General features: G+C 47.5%; 1 protein-coding gene across 3 annotated transcripts in view; it reads right to left on the reverse strand.

Annotated features, from left to right (window-relative positions):
- The window catches only part of KIAA0895 (KIAA0895 ortholog), an 85,790-nt gene that overhangs the window by 16,744 nt on the left and 56,280 nt on the right, over window positions 1-12,766 (reverse strand). For all 3 annotated transcript variants that reach the window (XM_032236664.1, XM_032236666.1, XM_032236665.1), the window contains 2 exons: window positions 10,668-10,811; window positions 3,872-4,004 (listed from right to left, as the gene is read on the reverse strand). In XM_032236664.1, coding sequence (XP_032092555.1) covers window positions 3,872-4,004; window positions 10,668-10,811 — 277 coding nt within the window. The remainder of the gene's footprint in view (window positions 1-3,871; window positions 4,005-10,667; window positions 10,812-12,766) is intronic.

Genomic DNA, 12,766 nt, shown 5'->3' on the forward strand with positions numbered 1-12,766 from the left:
CCACCCAAACTTTTAAACAAGCTTTAACCACCGATGAATGGTTTTTGAGCCACAAAGACAGCTGTCTGATGAAAGATAACCTAGCTTGGGTGGGAGGGAAGTTGTATGTTCCAGCCAGCCAAAGACTGTACTTAATGGAAAGCACCATTACCAAACGTAAGCAGTACAATGTAGCAGTAAAAGTTTACTTTGTTGCATCAAATGAAGTCAATGTGTGCTTGCTTCATTGGTTACAGAATATAAGTTTTTGAATGCTAGTATTGAAGAAGGCTCTTGAGAATACCATGGATTTACCATGGACTTTAAGACATATGGACTTCGACTCCCAGAATATTTGAAGCTTAAACTGTGTGGGTGGTAGCGGGTGGGGCAGGTTGTGTGAGTAGGAAAGCGTTTTAACATTTTAATGAGTGTTCATGATTAGTCCGGATTAGAAGAAGAAGAGAGTTTTGAATGCTAGTATTCAAAAATAATATTTATTAAAGAAAATTAATAAATAGATCCTCTAACAAATTAAGTAAAATGCAGTAGTAACTTTATTATACAGGTTATTTCTTTCTTTTCTACTTTCCACAGTGCGCGATTGTGTTGGCGTTTTAAACATGTGTTTTAACGTTTTAATGAGTGTTGACTGTGTTTTAAACATGTGCGCGCGATTGGGTTGGCGCGGACATTTTGGTGTGCTGTCGCATAATGATTAGCTGATAAGACGGCACGGATTTGACAACTGCGGTTCTGTCAGCATGGAAAAGGTTTCCGCGCATTTGTCAGTGAACCCTAAAAAAGGACATAGAGAGCTATGTAGCCAGCTGTCCAATTTGTGCTGCAGCCAAAAGACGCCAAGGCAAAATGCCAGGACTGTTACAGAAGATAGTCAAGCCCTCAGCACCCTGGAAGGAGATAGCTATGGATTTTATTGTCGAACTACCAGAAAGTGCAAGGAATACTGTCATTTGGGTCAAACAGACTTGTTTTCAAAACAGACATATTTTATACTGTGCCAAAAGATCTTAACTGCCAAAAGTCCAGCCAAGTTATTCCTGATACACATTTATCGCCTTTATGGAGCCCCGCAGAGAATCATCTCTGACAGAGGGGTCCAATTCATCTCAAACTTTGGGGGGGGGGGGCATTCTTAAACTTACTGGGCACCACCCAAGGACTGAGCTCCAGTTACATCCATGCACCAATGGTCAAACTGAAAATCGGAACATGGTTCTAGAACAATACCTAAGATGTTTTATTAATTTTCAGGAGGACAACTGTGTTGATCTTTTACCTTTTGCAGAAGTGGCCTTCAATAACGCTGTGCACTCAAGCATTGGGTTCACCCCTTTTAGAGTAGCAACAGGCCAGGATTTCAATCCCATGCCTGAATTATCCACAGAGGAACCAACCATCCCCTCACTAAAAGAATGGATAGACAACCTACGAAACACATGGTCAGATGGTTGCAGGAGCATTTATATAAGGTCCGCATAGTCTATATTGATGAAAGGAGCAGTCTTACTTCAGAGAAATGAGGAAAATCAATTACAACCATGTGCTTACACATCCAAAAAATTGAATGAATTTGAGCAAAGGTGGCCCATTTGGGAGAAAGAAGCATATGCAGTTGATGGGCTCTTTTAACCTGGAGACATTTCTTAGAGGGGAGTAAGATCCCTTTTGAAGTCTGGACGGATCATAAAGATTTAGAAGCCCTAAAGACCCCAAGGAAACTCTCTCCAAAACAAGTACGAGGTTTGAATTAAAAGGTTTGAATTTACGCTCAGATAACTCCCAGGGGGAGAAAAATTTCCTGGCAGATGCACTATCCAGGAAACCGCAATACAATAGTATGAACCCATGATACAAGACCAACTAGCCACTAGAGAAGCCACCAGATCCCAGGGAAAATGAGACACTCTGGAGAACAGTGACACCACCCAAACTTTTAAATAAGTTTTAACCACCAATGAATGGTTTTTGAGCCACAAAGACAGCTGTCTGGTGAAAGATAACCTAGCTTGCGCGGGAGGGAAGTTGTATGTTCCAGCCAGCCAAAGACTGTACTTAATGGAAAGGTGCCACGACTTCAAACTAGCAGGACACTTTGGTTTTGTAAAAACTTTACATCTAATTAAAAGGCAATTTTGGTGGCCATCACTAGAAAAGGACATAGAGAGCTATGTAGCCAGCCTGTCCAATTTGTGCAGCAGCCAAAAGACGCCAAAGCAAAATGCCAGGACTATAACATAAGGTAGCCGAGCCCTCAGTACCCTGGAAGGAGATAGCTATGGATTTTATTGTCGAACTACAAGAAAGCGCAGGGAATACTGTCATTTGGGTCGTAACACACTTGTTTTCAAAACAGATACATTTTATACCATGCCAAAAGATCCCAACTGCCAAAAGTCTAGCCAAGTTATTCCTGATACACATTTATCGCCTTCATGAAGCCCCGCAGAGAATCATCTCTGACAGAGGGGTCCAATTGACCTCAAAATTTTGGGGGGCATTCTTAAACTTACTGGGCACCACCCAAGGACTGAGCTCCAGTCACCATCCATGCACCAATGGTCAAACTGAAAATCGGAACATGGTTCTAGAACAATACCTAAAATGTTTTATTAATTTTCAGCAGGACAACTGGGTTGATCTTTTACCTTTTGCGGAAGTGGCCTTCAATAACTCTGTGCACTCAAGCACTGGGTTCACCCCTTTTAGAGTAGCAACAGGCCAGGATTTCAACCTCATGCCTGAACTACCCACAGAGGAACCCACCATCCCCTCACTAAAAGAATGGATAGACAACCTACAAAACACATGTCCAGTGGTTAGATTAGTGTTACAGGAAGCTAGAGAGGATTTCAAAACTCAAGCTGACAAAAAAAGAGTAGATCCCAAACCCTTCCATGTTGGAGATAGAGTATACCTATCGACCAAATTCCCGAAGTCGTTGCAACCATCAAAGAAATTAGGGCCACATTTCATCGGACCTTTCCCGATCACCAAAGTTATCAACCCAGTAACAGTAGAATTACTCCTGCCAAAGACACTCAGGAAAGTCCATCCAGTATTTCACGTTAGTTTACTCAAACGAGAAGTAATCTCTCAACTCAGACCACATGCACCTACACCTCTTGTTCCTATCATGATAGAAGGCGAACAACATTTTGAAATTAAGGAGATCCTGAACTTTAGGACCCATAGGAGGAAAACCCAATACTTAGTTGCTTGGAAGCATTTACCTTCAGCCCAAAATGAATGGGTAGAGAAACACCACATTAGGGCCCCTGCCCTATTGAAAAAATTTCACTCCCAATACCCTGACAAACGTTGTTAAAATACTATGATGCAATTGGGAGGAGGGGAGCCTCAGAGTTAAATCATTAGCTACATCTGTAACAACTGAGTATTACAACTTTACAACTGGTTTCCTGTCACCAGGATGATAACCATGTGGGATATATTGCTTTAATGTCCAACTAGAGATAGCAATTGGAACGTGTGTTTTATTGACTCCTAGGACAGAAGAGTTAAGGAAGCATCTTCACACTTGTGTATTAGTCAGAATCTGCATTCGGACAAAGGGGAGGGGTCATTATCAGCTTAATTCCATTTGCATGGCCTAAAGGTTTTCAGATGCTGCTTTGCCTTGAATGGTTTCCATCCTGCCTGATTAAAGGTTCCTTTTGAAATAATCTGTTTCAATTATCTTTACTTTCTCAAGTTAGGAGAGTAGTCATTACATAGATTAGAACGCAGTCTTTTGGTTTCTAACCTGTTACCTTAACCATTAGATTAAGTTGCTATTCCCCTTAGCCATTTTCTCAAAGTTGCAGTACTTTGGGTTGAGGAAAACTCAGACAGAATAATTATTACATACCTATTTCATGCCTGAGCATCCCTTCTAACCAATGTTCCCTTGCAGTGGAAATATTGATAGTAAGAGTTGGACGGCCATTCACCACAGTCATTGACGCCCGAGAAAGCAAATCTTCAGAAAGATGAACCACAATCTGAGGAAGAAAAACAAGCCATAGAAGATAAAACTATATTAGTATTCATATTTTTTTAATTTGACAGTGTATTCTTTTTCTATAAAATTTATTTTATTATATTCACTATTGGTGATGGATAATAGTTCAATTTTCTTTTTGTTTTGTAGAGTTATATTGCATGCTTGCCCAGATGGTACAGTGGTTAAAATGCAGTATTGCAAGCAAACTCTGCTCAAAGCCTGAAGTTCGATCCTGATGGGACTCAAAGTTGACTCAGCCTCCCTTCCTTCTGAGATTGGTAAAATGAAGAATATTGGGGGCAATACAGTAGACCCTCTGGTCATGAATGCTTCTGACCATAACCAAATTGGGTTCCAACCAAAAAATTCATTAAAAAACCGTTGGCTTACTTGAATAGTCGTTCTCTAGGCGCTGCGGGAGTGTCCAAGCATGGGTTAACTTCAGCTTGATGCCCAAGGACTGAGTTTAAGATTATTGTAGCTCCGCCTCTTGCTTGCCTCAGAGGCTCAGTTTCGAAAAATGAAGGAAAGTCCCAAATAGTCCATAAATGCGAATAAGACCAAACCCCCAAACAATGATGAAAGGACCTCGCAGCCCCACTTCAAGGGTGGGGTTGGACACTCCCGCAGTGCCTAGAGAACGACCATTCAGGTAAGCCAACGGCCTTTCTCCTAGATGCTGCTTGGAGTGTCCAAGCACGGGACATGCCAAAGATATGTCATCCCAGGGAGGGAAGAAGAACAGTCTAGAGCTGTGGGGTTCGCTATGACCCTCTGTAAAACTCTTCTCCCGAACGATGCCTCAGCCGAAGCGAAGATGTCAAGTCTGTAATTATTTATGAAAGGAGATGGGCTTGACCATGTAGCGACCCGGCAAATCTCCTCAATAGGAGCCTGAGTGGCCCAAGCAGCCGAGGTTGCGGCGCTCCTTGTTGAATGCGCTATAATGCAAGGAGGAACTGGCCTGGCATGTTGTTCATAAGCCATCTTGATATTCGCCCTTGTCCATGGATGCGGGTTGGAAGGACACGAAAAACGCTTCTGATTTGTGAAATGGAGCAGTCTGTTTCATATAAATACGCATCGCCCGGCGAACATCCAGCTTATGCCATGCGATCTCTCTCAGATGTCTGGGCCACGGGCAAAAGTCCGGGAGTATCACCTCCTGCGCTCTATGAAAAACAGTGTTGATCTTTGGCACAAAGGCAGGGTTCAGTCTAAGGATGACTCTGTCGGAGTGAACGATGCAAAAGTCACCTCTAACCAAGAGGGCGGCCAACTCCGATATCCTGTGTGCTAAGGTGATGGCAATGAGAAAAGCTGTCTTTAGAGTCAGGTGACACAGGCCAACAGTCCGAAGAGGCTCAAAGGGAACAACAGAGAGCAACTGAAGAACGATAGACAAGTCCCAGGTTGGGTATCTGTGGACTGTGGGCAGACAGAGGTTGGTAGCCCCTTTGAGGAAACTACGAACCTACGAATATCTGGAAAGTGGTAACTGAGAGTCTGTTGACAGGATGGTGCTCAGAGCGGCCGTTTGTCATCTTGAGTGTGTTGGGTACAAGCCCTTTGTCCAAACCGTCCTGCAAGAAGTCCAGAACTTGTGGAATGGTTGTGGAAGAAGCAATGACCTGGGGGACAGACACCACTGCGAGAAAGATGACCAAGTTGCTTTGTAAATTCCGATGGTGGAGGGCCACCTGGATGCCTGGATAGTACGGATGACCTTGTCAGAAAACTTGCTTAGCCTCAGAATGTCCCCCTCAAGTGCTAGATGGCCAGCTGCAGCCGCTGGGGCTCCGGATGTTGAACAGCCCCCTGGCTGAGGGAGATCTGATCCTGAGGTATGCGCCAGGGTCGAGTCACCGACAAGCTGACTAGTTTGGTGAATCAGGACCTCCTCAACCACTGAGGAGCCACAAGCAACACTTCCGCCCTCTCCAGAATTTTCCTGATGACCAGAGGAATTAGAGGAAAAGGCGAAAAGGCATACAACTGATCGGGCGGCCAGCGGGACCGAAGAGCATCTGTTCCTTCTGCCCTGGGGCAATGGAACCTGGTGAAGTACCAAGGAAGCTGCGCGTTAGCTGGGGAGGTGAACAAGTGGACCACCGGAGAGCCGAACGTCTGAGACAGCTGTTGGAATAGCCTCGGGTGGAGACGCCACTCTGAGCTCTGAATGGTGGATCTGCTCAGCCAGTCCGCCGTCACATTGTCCACGCCTGAGATGTGTTCCACCCGTATTGAGGCTAGGTGCCTCTCCGCCCAGTGACCCAGAGCTTCCGCTTCTGTCATCAGGGCCAAGGACGGCGTGCCGCCCTGATGGTTGATGTAGGCTTTTGCAGCGATGTTGTCGGTCAGAATCGTGGCCCCTGACCTGACTGAGGAAGTGGCGTAATGCTAGCCTGGCGGCCCGGAGCTCTAGCCAATTTATGTTGTGGGCGAGCTCCACCTGCGACCATCTGCCCTGGACCATCTGAGTCTGTAAGTGAGCACCCCAACCAAAGAGGCTGGCGTGTTGTTATGACCAGGCGCTCTGGTTCCCTGAAGTAGCAGCCCTTCAGAAGGGCATCCATCTGCCACCACCTGAGAGAGCGGAGTACCTTCGGAGGGAGGTGAACCACCCTTCTGGAGCTGCTGGCCTTGCGTCTCTGGAGTGGGCGCAGGAGCCACTGGAGCTCTCACATATGCAGTCATGCCCACAGAACCACTGAAATGCACGACACCAGTTTCCCCAGCAGCTGGAAGAGGGAGACGACCAACGCTGACCCAGTGGAGCATATGGTCCTCACCAGAGATCTGATGCTGTCCACTCTCTCCTGCATGAGGAAGACTTTGCAGTTCCAGGAGTTGATCACCGTGCCGAGATGTCAAATTCTGCGGGTCGGGGTCAGATGGCTCTTGGTGAGGTTGACCAAGAATCTGTGGTGTTGCAGGACTCAGATAGTGGTGTCCAGGTTTCTCTGGGCCTGCCCCCTGGACGACGAGTGGATGAGAATGTCGTCCAGGTAGTATTCCAGTCTCACTGGGAGAGATCGGAGATGTGCAGCGATGGCGGCTAGTAGTTTGGTGAAGGTTCGCGGGGCTGATGAAAGCCCGAAGGGAAGGGCTCTGTATTGGAAGTGGTGATTGGCGAACTGGAACCTCAGGAACTTGCGATGTGCTGGATGGATCGGAACATGCAGGTACGCCTCCTTCATGTTGATCGAGGTGAGAAGATCGCCCTGCCTGACACAGCCCAGAATGGTCTGAAAGGACTGAATCTTGAAGCACTTGTACACCAGATGCTTGTTGAGTTTCTTGAGGTCCAGTATCACCCTCACCCCCCCGCCCCCGATGACTTGGGGACCAGGAACAGGATAGAATAGAACCCTTCGCCCTCCTGGCCCCTGGGAACCTCTTCTATGGCCGCTATCTCTAACAGGTGATCTATCTCTGCCCTCATGAGCTGAAGCTTGTGGCCAGATCTGGGGATGGGACAACAAACAAAGGTCCTTGGGGGAAAGGACAGGAACTCCAAGGTCAACCCGTGATGGACCGTATTCAGAATCCAAGTGTCCGTCGTGGTCTCCTCCCATTGTGCGGCATAAAGTTGGAGTCAGCCGCCTATGGGAGGTCCTGGTGATGGTCACTTTGGCTTCCGAAAGGAATGGTTGGAGTAACCCCCTCGGAATTGTCTACGATTGCCCTGTTGCCTGTTCTTATCCCTATAGGAAGATTTGTCCTGGGGACGATCTTGGGGCTAGATGTAAGGCCGACTGGGTCCCCCAGAGGAGGTGGAAGGTTCTGAACTCCGAAAGGAATTCCTGAAAAAGGGCTGACCCCTACAGTCCTGCTTCTTAGTGATCGCATGAAGGATTTTACGTTTATCCTTGGACTCGATTAGAAAGGGGTCCAAGGCCTCCCCAAACAGCTTCCACCCCTTGAAGGGGGCAAAAGCCAGCTTCCACTTTGCCTTCATGTCTGCTTGCCAGTGGCGAAGCCACAGCAGACATCGCGAGGTGACATTAGAGGCAAGGGCTCTGGAAGAGAATTTCATGGCCGTGATAGAGGCATCAACAGAGTACTCAATGGCCGCTATGATCTTGTTTACATCCTGTCTGGCCCTAGTATCCCATGCTAGAAGGCCTGACAGCAATTTGCGGAGCCAAAACAAAGCTGCCCTGCTAAAGTAGGAAGAGGATGAAGAAGCCCTCATGGCCCAAGCAGTGGCCAGGTGGGTCTTGTGGGAAGCTGACTCTGCCCTCTTGTCCTCAGCTTTCAAACCTTCTAGCAAATCAGCTGGAAGAGAAGAAGTGAGAGACACAATGGGGTCATCCACCCGGGAAAGCTTCAACAGCTCCTCCAGAGGGCCCTTCATGGTATATAGCTTCCTATCCGTCCCACTAGGGTTGGCCATGGATCCCGATTGGGTCCATTGCCGCTGTATGATGTCCAGGAACAGCTGTGGGGCTGGAACCAGGTCCAAGGGTGGAGGAACCTCCTTAAATAAACCTGCACCTGGGTCCTGGGGGCCTATGGGGGCTTATCTATCGGGGCTGGAAGACCCATTTGGGGCCCCGCCACCCGAGCCTTGGTGAGAATAGCCCTGAACATAGAAGGCTTGAAGAGGCAGCCTGTTCAGGGGTGGGGTTCTCATCATGAGAGATCCAGAGCATCCTGCTCTGCCTCCTCCATATCTGACACTTCACTGATTCCAGTGGGAGTTGGCAAAGCCTCCCTTGTTGGGGGCATCTGTGGTCTAACTGAACGACTCTTGCTGGGATTAGTAGTGACAATGGACAGTTTAGATGCCAATTGCTGCCTGCATCAGAGATGCCCCGTGATATAGCACGAGCTACAACCTCCTCCATAGTCTTAGACAGATGGGTCTCCTGGCTCAGAGGAGGGGAAGGCCCTAAAACAGAAGGGGCCAGGGATTCCTCCTCAGCCAATGAATCTATATCAGCAAGGGAATCCTCAGCCAGGGAGTGGCTAGAAGATCCCAGCAAAGCCCTGGATGGATTAGGGGAAAAACCAAAATCCTCCTCAACTGGCAAGGCAGGGGATTCCTCTTGGTGGGCGGGGGGGAAGGACCAACTCCCTTATCACCGGGAGTGGGGCCTACTAGCTGTTGATGCTATGCAGCCTAGGCCTTCTGAAACTGTTTTTCCAGGGCCTTCTGGCTTCTCACAACCATTCTTTCATCAGCTTTAGAGGCCTTCCTAGCCCTGAGGTGTTTCCCTTTGGATGGACACCCCACCCCATTACCCTTGGCAGCAGGGTTGAGCCTGCTGTGCTTACTGTCAGTGGGTCCTGCCTGAGCGTCCACTTGCTTCTCCATGGAGTTGCTGAAGCTCACCTGTAAAGGCCTCAGGGTCGAAGTGGGCCTGAGGCAAAGTTAGGGCCTCCGGAGGTAATGGGCCCAGGAGCTCTTGCAAGTGGAGGCTGGAATTTGGCGCCGGCTGAGAGAGAGGCCAGGCGCCTGTAGATCTGCACCTAGGAGCAGAGTAGTAGAATGGCCCGGTAGGCCAAGGGTCCCTGCAGCCGCTTGGAGAAAAACTCCCAAGGGAAAAGAGCCTGCCTGGCCACCCAGAGAGAGACCCGAGCTTAGGGCGACCCTCCGCGGCGACCTGCTGGTCTGGGCAGGCTGCGCAGCAACTTTTAGGAGGCCAGAAAAGAAAGCACACCTAAACGTGATTCCAAGATGGCGGCCGTTGCATGCGTGCGCGCCTGGAGCAACACCGGAGCTTCTGAGGAGCCTAACGCTCCTTGCAACGGGAACTCTAGCTGCCTACCTGACCCCAGTTGCGAACCTGCAAGAGAGGCTGCCGGCCAGCAGCGCTCCAGGGAGTCTGCCCGAGCGATCCAGAATTGAGGTAAATTAACAATGGAGCCAAATTAAGAAGAAAATAAAACTACACAACTCTAGCTAAAGGAAAACACTCAAAATAAAAGTTTTAAAAAGGAGCTACACTGAACTAACATAGGAATAAGGGTCCAGATTGCTGCACAAGGCCTGGAACCCTAAGGAAAACATCCTGTAGGGCAACTGAGTTTTTTGAAACTGAGCCACTGAGGCAAGCAAGAGGCTGCTTAGAGTGTCTAGGAGAATGTTTGAATCTGATAACGAGCACATACTCGGGTGCCAATCAAACACATCCGTGGTTCATTTCCTCTTCTGCACCATTTTTTTTGTAAGCAGCAAACAACAGCAACCTTGTGTGGCCGCTGCATTAAATTTGCATTCATTTTGGTTAGGTTCGACCAAAGTTATGGAACGAATTAAGGTTGTGACTACAGGTTCGACTGTATACAAATAATGCTTCTATATTATAAACTGTCCAGCGAGTGCTGTAAAGCAATATTGGGCAGTATATCAATCTAAATGCTATTGCTATTTTCCTTTTTCAAAACACAAAGCAGAATACACCGCACTTTGTTCTCTGTTTATTTAACCTATTTCTGTCTCTAAACTGACAAACAACAGGAATGTATAGCTTATTCTAAAAAATAATTGGTAGTTCCTGCATCATATGGTTATCACTCTTTAGAGACAGCTGGTTACAAATAATTATGTATGCATGTCACCTGTAGGAATGATGGCTAACATAAAACTACAGTTAGGAATGTAGATAAACTGTGACTCTCTATTTCAAAGAAATGCTGCAAAAAAACCAACCTCGCCCAGGCAGCCTTCTTTCGCCATATATTTTCGGACATGATTCCAGATGCGACTCCTAGGCAGCAGGCTTCCTCCGGTGGACTGTTCAAAATTTTCATAGCTTCCATATTTTTGCAAAGTGAGTTCCATAATTCTGATAGCCTGTGACAAAAATGTAGCAGACATAAATGTTAAATATGCTAAATGTTCTAATTGGTGACTGTGTTTGCTCTTGGCTTTGGAATTATGTGTATGACAAAAGCAATTTGTCTGTGTAAAGGTTTCTTCTCTATGAATATGAACAGGACAGATGGTTTTAAGTTTCACATCAAGATTAAATATACGATCCCCTCGTATTTTCAATTCAGGACTGGTGTTGGGGGAATAGTGAAACTCAGTCCAGTTTAAGGAACCAAAAAGCAGTTTCATGCTAATAATTAGCTTATTGGCTCATAATATTACCCTGTCTTTCCAATGTCCCTCTCTAGTCATTTGTAGTGGTAACCAGGAGCCCTATTCCTTGGGTAGTTACAGTAGTGAAATGGAAAGTAAGGTACTTGATTATCTTCAAAATCTTTTTTCAAAAATTTCTATGCTGATTTGACAGCAACATGTGTGAACGCACAATTAACATTGTTCAGAAACCGTTCCAATAACTTCAACAATGGTTCTCCATTTTCCTTACACCACCTATATGTAGTAAAGCAAATCTATTTATTTATATGTATCCATGCATAATTGATTGTTCCATTTGTTTCAAAAGAAGTGGGCAACTCCATTTCCCGCTTCCCTTAAAGGACGCAGTGGTAAGACCCCTCCTTAAGAAGCCTTCTCTGGATCCAGCTATTCTGAAAAATTACTGTTCAGTCTCCAACCTCCCTTTTGTAGGGAAGGTTGTTGAGAAGGTGGTGGCCTTTCAGCTCCGACGGTGCTTGGATGAAGCAGATTATCTAGATCCTTTTCAGTCAGGTTTCAGGCCTGGTTACTCCACCGAAACTGCTTTGGTCGCACTGACCGATGATCTCTGGTGGGCCAGGGATAGAGGACATTCCTCTATCCTGGTGCTTCTTGACCTCTGAGTGGCCTTCGATACCATCGACCATGGTATCCTTATGCGACGACTGCGAGAGGTGGGAGTGGGAGGCACTGTGTTACGGTGGTTCTCCTCTTACCTCTCGGATAGGTCACAGTCAGTGTTGGTTGGAGGACAGAGGTCGACCCCTAGGCCCCTAAAATATGGGGTGCCTCAGGGCTCGGTCCTGTCCCCCCTCCTATTTAACATCTACATGAAGCCGCTGGGTGAGATCATTCGGCAGCACAGGGTCAAATATCATCAATATGCGGATGATACCCAGCTGTATCTGTCTGCCCCGTGCCAACTCAGTGAAGTGGTAGAAGTGATGTGCCAGTGTCTGGAGGCTGTCAGGGTCTGGATGGGAGTAAACAAGCTGGCACTCAATCCAGACAAGACCGAATGGCTATTGATGTTGCCTCCCAAGAACGGACCAGATATTCCATCTCTTAGCCTGGGGGGTGAAACCCTTCATCCCTCAGAGAGGGTCCGCAACTTGGGGGTCCTCCTGGATTCTCAGCTGACATTAGAATACCACCTGTCGGCTGTGACCAGGGGGGCTTTTGCCCAGGTTTGCCTGTTGCACCAGTTGCGGCCCTAACTGGACCGAGAGGCACTTCAAATGGTCACTCATGCTCTCGTCACCTCTAGGCTTGATTACTGTAATGTGCTTTACTTGGGGCTGCCCCTGAAGAGTGTTCGGAGACTACAATTGGTCCAGAATGCAGCTGCGCGAGCGGTATCGGGTGTACCTAGATACACCCATGTTACACCTATCCTCCGTGAGCTGCAGTGGCTTCCCATCAGACTCCGAACGCGATTCAAGGTGCTGGTCATTACCTTTAAAGCCCTACATGGCTTGGGACCTGGATATCTGCGGGACTGCCTCCTGCCACATAGCTCCCAACAACCTATAAGATCTCACAGGCGGGGCCTCCTTCGGATACCATCGACCGGGCAATGCCGGTTGGTGACTACTCGGGGAGGTCTTTCTCTGTAGCTGCCCCGGCCCTGTGGAATGATCTACACGCAGAGATCCGGATCC

The sequence above is a fragment of the Thamnophis elegans genome, chromosome Z (genome assembly GCF_009769535.1).
Source record: "Thamnophis elegans isolate rThaEle1 chromosome Z, rThaEle1.pri, whole genome shotgun sequence".
NCBI lineage: Eukaryota > Metazoa > Chordata > Lepidosauria > Squamata > Colubridae > Thamnophis > Thamnophis elegans.